General features: G+C 45.2%; 1 protein-coding gene across 1 annotated transcript in view; it reads left to right on the plus strand.

Annotated features, from left to right (window-relative positions):
- Positions 1-8,266: 8,266 nt before the first annotated feature.
- The window catches only part of asic1b (acid-sensing (proton-gated) ion channel 1b), a 387,844-nt gene continuing 379,367 nt past the window's right edge, over positions 8,267-16,743 (plus strand). Inside the window, exon 1 of the mRNA NM_001139984.1 lies at positions 8,267-8,656. Within this exon, the coding sequence (NP_001133456.1) occupies positions 8,289-8,656 (368 nt within the window). The 5' untranslated portion in view covers positions 8,267-8,288. The remainder of the gene's footprint in view (positions 8,657-16,743) is intronic.

The raw sequence follows: 16,743 nt of genomic DNA on the forward strand, positions 1-16,743 counted from the left end.
ATGGCTAGCGGGTAGAAGCTGTTCAGCAGTCTTATGGCTAGCGGGTAGAAGCTGTTCAGCAGTCTTATGGCTAGCGGGTAGAAGCTGTTCAGCAGTCTTATGGCTAGCAGGTAGAAGCTGTTCAGCAGTCTTATGGCTAGCGGGTAGAAGCTGTTCAGCAGTCTTATGGCTAGCGGGTAGAAGCTGTTCAGCAGTCTTATGGCTAGCAGGTAGAAGCTGTTCAGCAGTCTTATGGCTAGCGGGTAGAAGCTGTTCAGCAGTCTTATGGCTAGCGGGTAGAAGCTGTTCAGCAGTCTTATGGCTAGCGGGTAGAAGCTGTTCAGCAGTCTTATGGCTAGCAGGTAGAAGCTGTTCAGCAGTCTTATGGCTAGCGGGTAGAAGCTGTTCAGCAGTCTTATGGCTAGCGGGTAGAAGCTGTTCAGCAGTCTTATGGCTAGCGGGTAGAAGCTGTTCAGCAGGTCTTATGGCTAGCGGGTAGAAGCTGTTCAGCAGGTCTTATGGCTAGCGGGTAGAAGCTGTTCAGCAGTCTTATGCCTAGCAGGTAGAAGCTGTTCAGCAGTCTTATGGCTAGTGGGTAGAAGCTGTTCAGCAGGTCTTATGGCTAGCGGGTAGAAGCTGTTCAGCAGGTCTTATGGCTAGCGGGTAGAAGCTGTTCGGCAGTCTTATGGCTAGCGGGTAGAAGCTGTTCGGCAGTCTTATGGCTAGCGGGTAGAAGCTGTTCAGCAGGTCTTATGGCTAGCGGGTAGAAGCTGTTCAGCAGTCTTATGGCTAGCGGGTAGAAGCTGTTCAGCAGTCTTATGGCTAGCAGGTAGAAGCTGTTCAGCAGGTCTTATGGCTAGCGGGTAGAACCTGTTCAGCAGTCTTATGGCTAGCGGGTAGAAGCTGTTCAGCAGGTCTTATGGCTAGCAGGTAGAAGCTGTTCAGCAGTCTTATGGCTAGCGGGTAGAAGCTGTTCAGCAGTCTTATGGCTAGCGGGTAGAAGCTGTTCAGCAGGTCTTACGGCTAGCAGGTAGAAGCTGTTCAGCAGTCTTATGGCTAGCGGGTAGAAGCTGTTCAGCAGGTCTTACGGCTAGCAGGTAGAAGCTGTTCAGCAGTCTTATGGCTTGGGGGTAAAAGCTGTTATGGAGCCTTTTGGACCTAGACTTGGCGCTCCAGTACCGGTAGCAGAGATAACAGTCTATGACTTGGGTTGACCATTTTTTGGGCTTCCCTCTGACACCGCCTAGTTTAGAGGTCCTGGATGGAAGGAAGCTTGGCCCCAGTGATGTATGATGTGAATGGGGGTGTGTTCGGCCCTCCATTTCCTGTTGTCCATGATCAGCTCCTTTGTCTTGATCACATTGAGGGAGAGGTTGTTGTCCTGGCAGTTTAGTCCCAGGGTCCTTAGCTTAGTGATGAGCTTTGAGGCCACTATGGTGTTGAATGCTGGGCTGTAGTCAATGAACAGCATTCTCACATAGGTGTTCCTATTATCCAGGTGGGAAAGGGCAGTGTGGAGTACAATAGAGATTGCGTCATCTGTGGATCTGTTGGAGCGGTGTGTGAATTGGAGTGGGTCTAGGGTTTCCGGGATGATGGTGTTGATGTGAGCCATGACCAGCATTTCAAAGCACTTCATGGCTACAGATGTGAGTGCTACGGGTCTGTAGTCATTTAGGTAGATGGTTACTGCTGTTCGTTTTATTAACCATTGATATGACGATTTAAGTGGAGTAAGAGCTACAATCTCAAAGCAAATACTATGTTGAATTTGAAAAGAAATACTGTTCGATCAAATTAACGCTTTACTTTTTTCTAAACCATTGTAAATTGGTTCAATCATTGCTGAAATAATGAATGGCAAACACTGTGACAACCAACCACATATTGTGTTACAACAAACCCGGTTATGGGGCTGGTTGTCACAAGTGGACAGAATGTATTTGACGATGTATAACTCCATGTTGGAATAAGATATGAGGATAAAGGGTTCCTATTTCAACCCAAGTCCTTGGTCTTTCTCCTAATATCGAAAAAATAGTCTTGTAAGAAATACTGGGGCTGAGAAATACACTAATTAGTCAAAAGTGTGACAACCAACCCAGTTCTCCCCTACCTACTCTACAGGGACTGGAGTATAGGTCTAGGGGTAGTTTCTGGACAGGGCCTAAGGATGTCCTTGAATATCAGTGTTACCTCCATCCTCCATCCTCCAGTCTTTCCTTTCAGCATATCTACAGGGGACCTAGGTGGGCATTTGAGCTAATAGTCCATCTGTCCAGGTATACGGGGCAAGCCAACCCTCTGACAATCTTGTGTGTGTGTGTGTGTGTGTCCGTGTGCGAAGACAAACAGTTGTTTGGAAGCAGGTGTAGGCTCCACAGTTAAATCAATGGGAGGGTTAGTGGGGACAGCTTAGCAACAACATGAGGTCAAGGAGTGCCTGAAGCCTGAAGAGAAAGGTACGACCTGGCTGATAGAGAGAGGTACGACCTGGCTGATAGAAAGAGGTACGACCTGGCTGATAGAGAGAGGTACGACCTGGCTGATAGAGAGAGGTACGACCTGGCTGTAGAGAGAGGTACGACCTGGCTGTAGAGAGAGGTACGACCTGGCTGATAGAGAGAGGTACGACCTGGCTGTATAGAGAGAGGTACGACCTGGCTGTATAGAGAGAGGTACGACCTGGCTGTATAGAGAGAGGCACGACCTGGCTGTATAGAGAGAGACACGACCTGGCTGTAGAGAGAGGTACGACCTGGCTGTAGAGAGAGGTACGAAATGGCTGTAGAGAGAGGTACGACCTGGCTGATAGAGAGAGGTACGACCTGGCTGTAGAGAGAGGTACTACCTGGTTGTAGAGAGAGGTACGACCTGGCTGTAGAGAGAGGTACGACCTGGCTGATAGAGAGAGGTACGACCTGGCTGTAGAGAGAGGTACGACCTGGCTGATAGAGAGAGGTAAGACCTAGCTGTATAGAGAGGTACGACCTGGCTGTAGAGAGAGGTACGACCTGGCTGTAGAGAGAGGTACGACCTGGCTGATAGAGAGAGGTACGACCTAGCTGTATAGAGAGGTACGACCTGGCTGTAGAGAGAGGTACTACCTGGTTGTAGAGAGAGGTACGACCTGGCTGTAGAGAGCGGTACGACCTGGCTGTAGAGAGAGGTACGACCTGGTTGTAGAGAGAGGTACTACCTGGTTGTAGAGAGAGGTACGACCTGGCTGTAGAGAGAGGTACGACCTGGCTGTAGAGAGAGGTACGACCTGGCTGTAGAGAGATGTACGACCTGGCTGTAGAGAGAGGTACTACCTGGTTGTAGAGAGAGGTACAACCTGGCTGATAGAGAGAGGTACGAGAGGTGCTAGAGTCTGAAGACTGACTACACACAGACTGGACAAGTAGAAGGCCTAGAGTCTGAAGACTGACTGCACTAACAGAAGGCCTAGAGTCTGTCTATTCATCTCTCTGGCAGGCTGCCAGGTCCCAGGGAGTTGGCACACCATAGCCTTCTCTCGCTCTCCTCTCTCTCTCTTTCTTTCTCTCTCCTCTCTCTCTCTGCCCTCTCTCTCTCTTCTCTCTCTTCTCTCTCTCTTTCTGCCCTCTTTTTCTCTCTCTCTGCATTCTCTCTCTCTTTCTCTCTTCTCTCTCTTCTCTCTCTCTTCTCTCTCTCTCTCTTCTCTCTCTGCCCTCTCTCTCTTTTCTCTCTCTGTCACTCCCTACTTTCTTTCTCCTACACCCTCTCTCTCTCTCTCTCTCTCTCTTCTCTTTCTGACCGATGGTGAGGCCAATCGGCACGCATATCCTGGCAGGAATGACTCCCTGAGTCAAACCTATGCCTGTGCTCAACTCCCATCAACATTTGAAAACCCATCCCATGCCATGCCACTCTGGCTTAACACTGTCATCCCAATGAAATATTAAACAGTGTTCTGTTCGCCATGCCAGGTATCAGCAACAGACGGATAAACAGTAACAGCTATACTCCAGAACTAACCATGACACTTTTCAGCTCCCTGTGAATTACTTGTGTGTCTTTCTATCAAAAGACAATATGCACACAGAGTAGACTATAATTTTGAATATACTGAATACAGAAATGGTTTCTCCCAACAGATTGTATGAATGAAACGACACATTCTAGAATGCATTTCCCTATTGGAACTGAGAGACACCATCATTCTGGGATCCTACAATTCCAGAACTAATTTCCAACATAGCTGCATCTGCACAGAATTCTCATAATGGTATTGGATTGAAAACACTGCTCAAGTTACCAACATACAGTAGCCGTCAATACATGATAAATGATATAGATAATAGATGACTACAGCACATACTAGTCACACACAGCCAATACTAGATCAAATGGGGATTATAGAGCATTATGAGCAATTTCATGGGTGAGTACCCTTGGCTCATGGCAATAGGTTTCTCTAACTGCTTTGACAGTCTGCAACACTATAGGGTAGCCTGTCTCCTCTTTGCATCTTTCCCTTCAATATTTGGATGTTAGGCTACATTCCATTCCAATCTAATCAAAAAGTATTGATAAGGTTTCAGAATGAGATATATTATTTGGGTCCCGTTTCCTTAGGCTTAGGTGTTGCCGAACAGTGGCGTTTAAAGTACCCAGTAGTCATACTTGAGTAAAAGTAAAGATACCTTAATAGAAAATGACTCAAGTAAAAGTGAAAGTCACCCAGTAAAATACTACTTGAGTAAAAGTAAAAAAGTATTTGCTAAAATATACTTAAGTATTAAAAAGTAAAAGTTAATATATAAATCATTTCAAATTCCTTATATTAGGCAGACCTGACAGCACAAATGTCTTGTTTTTTAAATGTATGGATAGACAGGGGCACACTAACACTCATTTACAAACAAAAACATAATTTACAGACAAAGCATTTTTGTTTAGTGAGTCTGTCAGATCAGACGCAGTAGGGGATGACCAGGGATGTTCTCTGTTTAGTGAGTCTGTCAGATCAGAGGCAGTAGGGATGACTAGGGATGTTCTCTGTTTAGTGAGTCCGCCAGATCAGAGGCAGTATGGATGACCAGGGATGTTCTCTGTTTAGTGAGTCTGTCAGATCAGAGGCAGTAGGCATGACCAGGGATGTTCTCTGTTTAGTGAGTCTGTCAGATCAGAGGCAGTAGGGATGACCAGGGATGTTCTCTGTTTAGTGAGTCCTCCAGATCAGAGGCAGTAGGGATGACCAGGGATGTTCTCTGTTTAGTGAGTCTGTCAGATCAGAGGCAGTAGGCATGACCAGCGATGTTCTCTGTTTAGTGAGTCTGTCAGATCAGAGGCAGTAGGCATGACCAGCGATGTTCTCTGTTTAGTGAGTCTGTCAGATCAGAGGCAGTAGGGATGACCAGGGATGTTCTCTGTTTAGTGAGTCCTCCAGATCAGAGGCAGTAGGGATGACCAGGGATGTTCTCTGTTTAGTGAGTCTGTCAGATCAGAGGCAGTAGGGATGACCAGGGATGTTCTCTGTTTAGTGAGTCTGTCAGATCAGAGGCAGTAGGCATGACCAGGGATGTTCTCTGTTTAGTGAGTCTGTCAGATCAGAGGCAGTAGGGATGACCAGGGATGTTCTCTGTTTAGTAAGTCTGTCAGATCAGAGGCAGTAGGGATGACCAGGGATGTTCTCTGTTTAGTAAGTCTGTCAGATCAGATGCAGTAGGGATGACCAGGGATGTTCTGTTGGTAAGTGTGTGAATTAGACCATTTTCCTGTCCTGCTAAGCATTCATAACGTAACTAGTACTGGCATTATGTGGCTGAGTGATGAGGAGAAATTGAAATGTTTTTTTGTTTGTTTTGCGGAATATTTAGATAAATCCTGGAATAAAAGAAAAAGGGCTACCTAAAATGTACAAATATTTAGCTTCTATGTGGTAAATGGCACTTGTGTGTGTATATAGATTGTGTGTAGGCTTGTCTCCCATATGAATCTTCTCTTTGTGCCAGACTGGTTTCAAGTACCTTCTGTTTCTTTATTTTCTGTATTTATTTATTGTCTGTCTGTCTGTCTGTCTGTCTGTCTGTCTGTCTGTCTGTCTGTCTGTCTGTCTGTCTGTCTGTCTGTCTGTCTGTCTGTATGTATGTATGTATGTATACAGTGTATGTATGTATATTATTTTACTGCTCTAGGGATGTAATTATTTTTGGGATAACCTTATTTACTATTATGTATAGATTTTTTTCACTCTTTATGCGATGCGCACTGCAGAGAACACCGGAAGAAGAATGATCATTTAATTACCATAGTGAATCACTGTAATGTTTGTTTACGTGTAAATTATTCCCATAAGGGATGGGTTGCCAAATGGCTATTTGACACAAATTAAATGTCATTAATTTAATTAATTCAGTAATTTTGGGTGTCAGGGGAAATGTACGGAATAGAAAGTACATAATTTTCTTTAGGAATGTAGTGGAATAAAATTAAAAGTTGTCAGAAATATAAATAGTAAAGTACAGATACCCCCAAAAAAACTACTTAAGTCGTACTTGAAATATTTTTCCTTACTTTTGCCGATCGAGGCTGGTGGGTAGCCTATTCTATTATCTTGACCTGTGTATGTCCGCAGCCAGACACCTCGTTTAGCTCACATCAGCACTATCAGTGTCTGAGACTGTCCAGACCATCGTTCAGGGTGTACATACACAGCCTTCCACACTTTCTCTCCTTTTATCTCCAATTTAAAGGACAAAGGGTAGGCTACCATTGGCACAGATCGTGAAATGCGCGTTCAAATACATTTTTACCTAGCCAAATGAGGAAGACAAGCCGACGCTTTTTCTTTTGCACTGCAAAAATGAGCGTAAACCAGATTGACGTGCTCTCCCCACTATGTATTGTTTCTGCAGTGAGGTTTCACCCTCTTTAGATAATTATTGTGTAACTTATCTGCAGGAAAACGTTGTTTTGAGCTGAAAATAAGTAGTAGTAGCAGTATGCAAATCAGGGGGCCAAATGAACGGCTCTTTCACCGATGCGATTCGGTTCCCGACGCTCACCAAAAACAACTGTTCAAAATGAACCGTTCATTCGTGAACGACTCATCACTGCCTTCTTGCCTCAGCGGCACTGTCCCTGTTTTCTACCGCTGATGAATGTTGCTTACAAACAACACACACATTTAGGTGAATCCGGTACAGGCTGCCGTGGTTTTTAAGGACAGGCAAGAATCAGTCGGTGACTCGTGCGGGTCTTAAATATCTGTATTTTCCAACCGACTTCGTCACCCGATGTAAAACACGTGCCATCCTATCCATGCTCTCCTCCTATTCGGTTATCCAAGTTAATCGATCAGGGAAACGCTGTTTTCGGTCGACAGCTTCCGAGGTTCCCTCTGCGTTTCACCCCCTAATATGTTGGAATTGGATTTACACATTTAGCTGATTATTAGCCTACGCATGATTTAATTCAGACGTTTTTCATCCTAAATCGTGTTTCCTCTTATCACAGTAAAAAAATGGGGAGTTTATGATGATTGCATTGTTGTAGTAGGTGCTGATCTAAAGAGAGAGAGAGGATGCAAGGCAGCGTGTATGCGGTTGATGCCTGACCGAAGCGCCCGCTCACTGTTTTCTCACCGGGAATGTAACAAGACAGTATCGTACAGTTTCCGCTATTTGACAGGATGCAACTGCATGATCTGTACTAAAACGGCCAGAGCAGGCTTCATTGACAATGGTTTTTTGAAGTTTTGAAGTGGGAGCCGGTGGAAAGGAACTCGGCGTGTTATATGGGCATATAACTAGCAGCGTCTCCCGAAAAACAGCGTTTGTTGTATTCCAATTGCATATGGTTGAACCGCTCCTGGACCATCTCCTGACACCAATATATTCAGTTCTTGCTGTGGTTTTGCTGGGAGTTTTTCTTTTGCAAGCCTGTAATAGACACCAACTTGTGTTGCGGGAATCGCTCCTGAAGTATATGGGAGAAGATCTTGGCATCTATCTATGAGCGTAAATATGGGACTATATTGGACATATGTTTGAGTTATTACATTGACCGTCTGAAGGGAAATTGTGCACGAAATAGTAGAGTTTCTTGTCAAATAATCCGAAGAATGTACTGGTAGCCTAGATAGATGGTGTTATTTTGTTGGGGGTTCAGAGACGCAACATTTCATACGGCCTGGATGAGGAACATAGAAATCCATGTGTAGAAGGGCGTGAACTCAGACTCACAGTTGGTACCCTCCTTCCTTCTCTAGTGTTAATAGCGTTCCCTTCGCTGCTAGTACTTTCCCATTCTTCCCCTTCACACTGATACCATATAGCCTCGTCATGGATCTCAAAGCGGAGTCAGAAGAGATGGTGGACTCCTTCGAGCGACCGGTGCCTATCGAAGTTTTCGCCAGCAGGTCCACACTGCACGGCATCTCGCACCTGTTCACCTACGAACGGATGTGCATCAAGCGGTGCCTGTGGATCTTGTTCTTCCTGGCTTCTCTGGGGTTCCTGGTGTTGGTGTGTGTGGACCGGGTCCAGTTCTACTTCCAGTACCCTCACGTTACCAAGCTGGACGAGATAGCGACGCCGCTGATGGTATTCCCCGCGGTCACCTTCTGCAACCTGAACTCCTTTCGCTTCGGCAGGGTGACGCGCAACGATCTGTACCATGCAGGGGAGCTCCTTTCACTTCTCAATGGAAGGTTTGTGGGGAGAAGTGTTGTTTGTTTGTTTGTTTGTGTGTGACTGTTTGTCTACATGAGATTGCATAGGTACAATAATTTGCATTAGGAGTTTCTACCATAGTAAAGGCAGTAGACTAATTCCAGGTAACTTTTCATTCCCACTAGCATACAGCTCCCTCCACCCGTCCACCAGGGCTTGTGCAGCTGTTGTTGCCCCATCTGCTTTCATAATGTGACATAACATGGTTTGAGACACGGATGCCTGTCCGGTGCTTACTGGGCACACACACTGTGCAATATTAGCTGTGTCTATCTGCCGTTTACTGTCCATCCATGGTCTTCTCATGTTTATCCAAAACATATTCACGTTTTATACTAGCCTCAGTCTTTTCCCCCACAAGGTAGTTCAAAAGAGTAAGGCAAAGAAAGTTATAAAGTTGTCAAGTTAGTAATGTCCATTCGGTTTTCATAGTGATTTCTGTTAAAACCCTACTGATATTTAGGGTCATGTAATGGAACTAATTTACGCTACTTAGTCGAAATGATAAGTTATCTGGAAGTGAGCACAACTTAACCTGCTTGGCACTATCCTGCTACTGTACACAAACAACATGGTGGAGACATGCTAAACATTTTAAAGCCTGTTGTACTTCTAACCCTGATATGGCTCACGTGAAACAGGTTTGAGGAAATAGAGGGTTATATTCTTTATGATAACTTTCATAAATAATACATGAATAAACCGGTTATACATAAGTATTACATGATTTGTAAACATTGAGAGCATAAAGATTGAATGAACCCATTATTAGACCAAATATACGCTTTGTGAATCATATGATACCCACCCTATGTATCATGTGTGGATGATACAGTGCAGAGAAGACATGATACATACAGATGGATAAATACTGAAATAATCTCATTCTATGCTACTAAAGGTGATGTGAGCCAGGCTCTCTTTTATAACCATACTATTGTAAAGTGGTTGTTCCACTGGATATCATAAGGTGAATGCACCAATTTGTAAGTCGCTCTGGATAAGAGCGTCTGCTAAATGACGTAAATGTAAATGTAATAACCATTAATCTGTATAGCAGCAATGTAGTCCTATACGGCTGGATCTGTATGTCAGTCACTTCATGTGTATTTTAGCATATTGATCCACACAGCTGTTTTGCTTAAGGCCCTGTTAGAACACCTACCTCCGTGGTAGCAGACTACATGTAAGGATTTTACACATACTATCTCAATTTTCATACAGAACACTCTGTCTGTCTGTCTGTCTGTCTGTCTGTCTGTCTGTCTGTCTGTCTGTCTGTCTGTCTGTCTGTCTGTCTGTCTGTCTGTCTGTCTGTCTGTCTGTCTGTCTGTCTGTCTGTCTGTCTGTCTCTCTCTCTCACTGTGATCTCTCTCTCTCCCTGTGATCTCTTTCTCTCCCTGTGATCTCTCTCTCTCTCTGTCTGTGACCTCTCGATGTTCACATTACTGCTAGCCTGGGAGAAATGTTGAATGTATTATATTGCTTGGTTGCAGATGTTTGTACATCTCAGCTATAATACAATCCTTCAAGGGAGGCCTAAGCAAGGAAGGAAACCTCTTTGCTTTAGAAAACTCATCTCCTGTTTTAGAACCATAGATCCAGAAACCCCTGTCTGCATCAGTTCTACAGAGCTCCTCCCAGTCCTGTCAGTCAGTGCATTACGTGCTGAAAAACAAGCGTTGTTGTTGCACAAACATGAAAACAAGTGGTTGTGTATAAAATGAGAAAGGTAAGTGGAGAACAGCAGCAGTGGCCCCTCTAATTTAGCTGGAGGCAGAGAGAGAAGAGAGACAATCACACACAGAGAGAGAGAGAGAGGAGAAAGAGCCCAGAGAAAAGAGGGATGAGAGAGTGTAGAAAGTCACATCAACCTCAAAGAGAGGGAGGGATGACAAGCAGAAGCAATTAACCAATGTCTGGCAAGCTGTGTGATAAATAAGCCTTTATGCCAGACCTTTAATTAGTGGTGTTTGTGAAACAACAGGCTACTCACCAAATGCCACCCTATTCCCTACATAGTGCAGAGCCCGATGAAGCCCTATGGGCCTTGGTCAAAAGTAGTGAACTATATAGGAAACAGGGTGCCATTTGGAACTGTGCCACAGTGTTGTTGTGCTGAATAAAACAGGCTCCCTACACCTCCCTTCCTCTGAGTTTCCCTCTGAACTCCCTGGACTGTTTGGCTGTGGACGCATCAAGTCCTTCTGTTACGCTCTGAGTGGGGGCGTGTGAGGGGAATGTGTGTGTGTGTGTGTGTGTGTGTGTGTGTGTGTGTGGGGGAGAGAGAGAGAGAGGGAGTCAGTGTGTGTGTGTGTGAGGGGGTGAGGGTGTCTCTTTAGAAGACAAGAGAAGAAACTGACTGTCAGTTCGGTGGGAAAGCTGTGTCAAAACGTTAATTGTGATGCTCCTATATTTGTCTATCAAATACCCAGTCAACTAACAGCTGTGATCTTCCTCCTCCTCCTCCATGGAAGGCTAGATGCCTGTCTGCTGAGGCAGCAACATGGGGCGATGAGCTCCAGTACTGTCTCAGTAGAAGACTTTCTACCCCTCTGTCGAATCCCTTTGGGCTGGTTTCCTGGACACAGAGTCATCGAAGTCCTGGACCTACAGTAAAAGCATACTGAATGCTCTCCTCAAAAAGAGGGTTTGAATCTGAAGTCAGGCTTCACAGTGTAGAACAATTGGAATCAATCCAGTTGATAGTGAATCTAATTAGAGGATGATTTAATGGGAGAAAGAGCTGCTTCCATAATAGAAGCTGGCATGTGCTGCTAGAGTCATCGACTATTCTTTTGCTGACACAAATCATCTCTCACCTAATTTGCTTCCTAATTCTATGCAAATGTGATTAGGCCTATATGACTGTAAAAATGACTCAAGGTTTTGATGACTGCGTATGTTTTGTCTATGCTCTTTGTCATAGCAGGTTGATAGCATGTAATCAGGTGTCGTCTAGGCCAGTGGTTCTCAAACTTTCTCAAAATTCATCAGGGACCCCTTCATAATCAGAACACAACTTGAGTTAGATTAAAAAATGGCATACAAGGAGTTTTAATATGACTTTGGCAGCACATGGCCGGATGAACCAAGTCTTGGGCCCTGCAGGAACATTTTAAAGGCTCTCATCTTGGCATCGGAGAGAACATTTAGCAGTTTTCCCTGCAATTCTTCACATTTCATCATGGGGCAGAGACATTTCTTGTTGTTGTAGCTTTAAAGCTAATATCCTGCATTTCTACACATTTTGGCAGAGAGAAAACTTTGCAGTTTTAAAGCTTAAATTACAGTGCATTTAAGTAAAGAAAAATATCCCATTTACATAAGTATTCAGACCCTTTACCTAGTACTTGGTTGAAGCACCTTTGGAAGCGATTACAGCCTCGAGTATTGTTGGGTAAGACTTTACAAGCTTGGCACATCAGTATTTGGGGAGTTTCTCCCATTCTTCGCTGCAGATCCTCTCAAGCTCTGTCAGGTTGGATGGGGAGCGTCGCTGTACAGCTATTTTCAGGTCTCTCCAGAGATGTCAGATCGAGTTCAAGTCGGGGCTCTGGCTGGGCCACTCAAGGACATTCAGAGACTTGTCCCGAAGCCACTCTTTCATTGTCTTGGCTGTGTGCTTAGGGTCGTTGTCCTGTTGGAAGGTGAACCTTTGCCCCAGTCTGAGGTCCTGAGTGCTCTGGAGCAGGTTTTCATCAAGGATCTCTCTGTACTTTGCTCCGTTAATCTTTCTGACTAGTCTCCCAGTACCTGCCGCTGAAAAACATCCCCACAGCATGATGCTGCCACAACCATGCTTCATCGTAGGGATGGTGCCTGGTTTCCTCCAGACGTGATGCTTGGTATTCAGGCCAAAGAGTTCAATCTTAGTTTCATCAGACCAGAGAATCTTGTTTCTCATGGTCTGAGAGTCCTTTAGGTGCCTTTTGGCTAACTCCAAGCAGGCTGTCATGTGCCTTTTACTGAGGAGTGGCTTCCGTCTGGCCACAACCATAAAGGCCTGATTGGTGGAGTGCTGCAGAGATGGTTGTCCTTCTGGAAGTTTCTCACATCTCCACAGAAACTCTAGGGTTCTGTCAGAGTGACCATCAGGTTCTTGGTCACCTCCCTGACCAAGGCCCTTCTCCCCAAATTGCTCAGTTTCTTCCATTTAAGAATGATGGAGGCAACTGTGTTCTTGGGGACCTTCAATGCTGCAGAAATGTTTTGGCACCATTCCCCAGATCTGTGCCTCGACACAATCCTGTCTCGGAGCTCTACGGACAATTCCTTCGACCTCATGGCTTGGTGTTTGCTCTGACATGCACTGTCAACTGTGGGACCTTATATAGACAGGTGTGTGCCTTTCCAAATCATGTCCAATCAATTGCATTTACCACAGGTGTACTCCAATCAAGTTGTAGAAACATCTCAAAGATGATCAATGGAAACAGGATGCACCTGAGCTCAACTTTGAGTCTCATGTCAAAGGGTCTGATTACTTACTGTATGTAAATAAAGTATTTCTGTTTTTTATTTTTAATACATTTTCAAAGATGTCTAACAACCTGTTTTTGGGTTGTCATTATGTGGTATTGTGATGTCATTATGGGGTATTGTGATGTCATTATGGGGTATTGTGATGTCATTATGGGGTATTGTGTGTAGATCGCTGAGGATTTGTATTTATTTAATCAATTTTAGAATAAGGCTGTAACGTAACAAAATGCAGAAGAAGTCAAGGGGTCTGAATACATTCCGAAGGCACTGTATATCTATTTACTCATCCCCCTCTCCTGAGGTGGACATAAAGAGAGAGAGAGAGAGAGACGATGCAGATGCTCTCTCCTTCATTCCTCTAGCTATCCTAACCGTTAGCGGCGTCTGAAAATTAAAGTGCTTGTGGCTTGTAATCCAATTTAACTTCCTCCCTCCCCACTTACAGAGAGAGCTGTGATTGCTTTAGGGAGAGTAGAGCAGTGGCAAGGCAATATAAAAATAATCCACACATACACTACATGACCAAAAGTATGTGGACACCTGCTCATTGAACATCTCATTCCAATATCATGGACATTAATATGGAGTTGGTCCCCCCCTTTGCTGCTATAACAGCCTCCACTCTTCTGGGAAGGCTTTCCACTAGATGTTGGAACATTGCTCCGGGGACTTGCTTCCATTCAGCCACAAGAGCATTAGTGAGGTCGGGCACTGATGTTGGTCGATTAGGCCTGGCTCGCAGTCGGCATTCCAATTCATTCCGAAGGTGTTTGATGGGGTTGAGGTCAGGGCTCTGTGCAGGCCAATCAAGTTCTTCCACACCCATTTCGACAAACCATTTCTGTATGCTGTAGTGTTAAGATTTCCCTTCACTGGAACTAAGGGGCCTAACCACGTTGAAAATCACTGAGCTCTTCAGTAAGTCCATTCTATTGCTAATGTTTGTCTATGGAAAGGTTTTGTTTATTTCATTCCGTTTACAAGTTGTCAATTTATTAATTGTGTTTTGTTTGGAGCACTCCTGTCAATCTTGAGTACGGACATGTACCTGATTACGCATATAAGTAGGCCTAGGCTACCTGGCCTGTGCGCAAATATAGACTAATACATTTGCCCATTTGGGGATCTGATACGATTTCTGATTGTCTTAACTCAGCATCACCGTGAAGCTTCTCAAAGTCATTTTTTCTTTGCCTGAAATGTAAACTAAGTCACTTGGCACTCCAAATGGAAAAGGTTGCCCACCTTTGGTGTAGCCTATTACCGGCAACTTCAGGAGCATAATGGCAGAATCTGCGAAGGTCAGTGGGCAGCGGGAGGAGACGGAGGGTCCTTTTCTTTTCTTCCTCTGGTTAGGCTATATTTGTTCTCTGGCTCCCTCTTTAGTCATTTGCATTTTCATTTTTAATCACAGTGCTTAAAGCATCAGACAAGCTCAGTAGCCTAAATATAGTTTACTTTATTCTAACATAGGTTGTGTCTATATGGAAAAATACACGTTTTAACATTTTGACCAATTGATTGGTCGACCCAGATATATTTTTGTCGGGGACAGCCCTAAAAACAACAGCAGCGGCTTTAAAAAAAACTGCCTTTGTTCCGCAATAGCACTATGAGCAACGGTGATAATACTTGTGCTTCTCAGAATGCATCGCTCCCTCCTCCATGCTCACAGTGAGGTCTTGCATTGTCGTGCATTAGGAGGAACCCAGGGCCAACCGCACCAGCATATGGTCTCACAAGGGGTCTGAGGATCTCATCTCGGTACCTAATGGCAGTCAGGCTACCTCTGGCGAGCACATAGAGGGCTGTGCGGCCCCCCAAAGAAATGCCACCCCACACCATGACTGACCCACCGCCAAACCGGTCATGCTGGAGGATGTTGCAGGCAGCAGAACGTTCTCCACGGCGTCTCCAGACTGTCACGTCTGTCACATGTGCTCAGTGTGAACCTGCTTTCATCTGTGAAGAGCACAGGGCGCCAGTGGCGAATTTGCCAATCTTGGTGTTCTCTGGCAAATGCCAAACGTCCTGCACGGTGTTGGGCTGTAAGCACAACCCCCACCTGTGGACGTCAGGCCCTCATACCACCCTCATGGAGTCGGTTTCTGATCGTTTGAGCAGACACATGCACATTTGTGGCCTGCTGGAGGTCATTTTGCAGGGCTCTGGCAGTGCTCCTCCTGCTCCTCCTTGCACAAAGGCGGAGGTAGCGGTCCTGCTGCTGGGTTGTTGCCCTCCTACGGCCTCCTCCACGTCTCCTGATGTACTGGCCTGTCTCCTGGTAGCGCCTCCATGCTCTGGACACTACGCTGACAGACACAGCAAACCTTCTTGCCACAGCTCGCATTGATGTGCCATCCTGGATGAGCTGCACTACCTGAGCCACTTGTGTGGGTTGTAGACTCTGTCTCATGCTACCACTAGAGTGAAAGCACCGCCAGCATTCAAAAGTGACCAAAACATCAGCCAGGAAGCATAGGAACTGAGAAGTGGTCTGTGGTTACCACCTGCAGAACCACTCCTTTATTTGGGGTGTCTTGCTAATTGCCTATAATTTCCACCTGTTGTCTATTCCATTTGCACAACAGCATGTGATATTTATTGTCAATCAGTGTTGCTTCCTAAGTGGACAGTTTGATTTCACAGAAGTGTGATTGACTTGGCGTTACATTGTGTTGTTTAAGTGTTCCCTTTATTTTTTTGAGCAGTATATTTTTGTCGGGGACAGCCCTAAAAACAACAGCAGCGGCTTTAAAAAAAACTGCCTTTGTTCCGCAATAGCACTATGGCAACGGTGATAATACTTGTGCTTCTCAGAATGCATCGCTCCCTCCTCCATGCTCACAGTGGGGAGAGGGAGTAAGAGTGGCTCACTCACTCACACAGCAGCTGACTGACAAACAGGGACAGGCAGACGCTTTCATAGCAGGAATCAACATAATGCATAGGCTACTACTGTCGACCAAAAAATGTTTTTAGAACAAAAAAATCTGCAGGAACATTATGTAGCAAAATCACTGAAAGTAACTGACCTAAGCAAAATGCTTCGGTAAGAGGAGGGCACTGTCAGCGTCAGTAGTTTTCGGTTTTCGTCCCAGCTCTACTCTAGCTGAACTCTGAGATCTGAGCAACAACACAAGGTCTTAAGTGCTCTCCTGGCAGCTCTCTGTGTTGCTATAAGACGCTTGGTTGGACACTGGGTACAATTCAATTAGGAATACAGTATATCGCACGAAGGCGTTTTGCAGTTATGGAGATGAACCATGACAAGGTATTGATGCGAGGCCGTATGCGCAGCAGTTGAGCTATATCTTAACTATGTTCAAGTTTGAACCACAATGTAAAGTTGTAAACCACGTCTAAACTTCCTCGGTCGTTACTTGGCCTATGGCGGTGGTTGCTTGGCCTATGGTGGTGGTTGCTTGGCCTATGGCGGTGGTTACTTGGCCTATGGTGGTGGTTACTTGGCCTATGGCGGTGGTTACTTGGCCTATGGCGGTGGTTACTTGGCCTATGGCGGTGGTTACTTGGCCTATGGCGGTGGTTACTTGGACAACTGGTGGTGGTTTAATTTGGA

This window comes from Salmo salar, chromosome 22 (genome assembly GCF_965601325.2).
Source record: "Salmo salar chromosome 22, fSalSal1, whole genome shotgun sequence".
Taxonomy (NCBI): domain Eukaryota; kingdom Metazoa; phylum Chordata; class Actinopteri; order Salmoniformes; family Salmonidae; genus Salmo; species Salmo salar.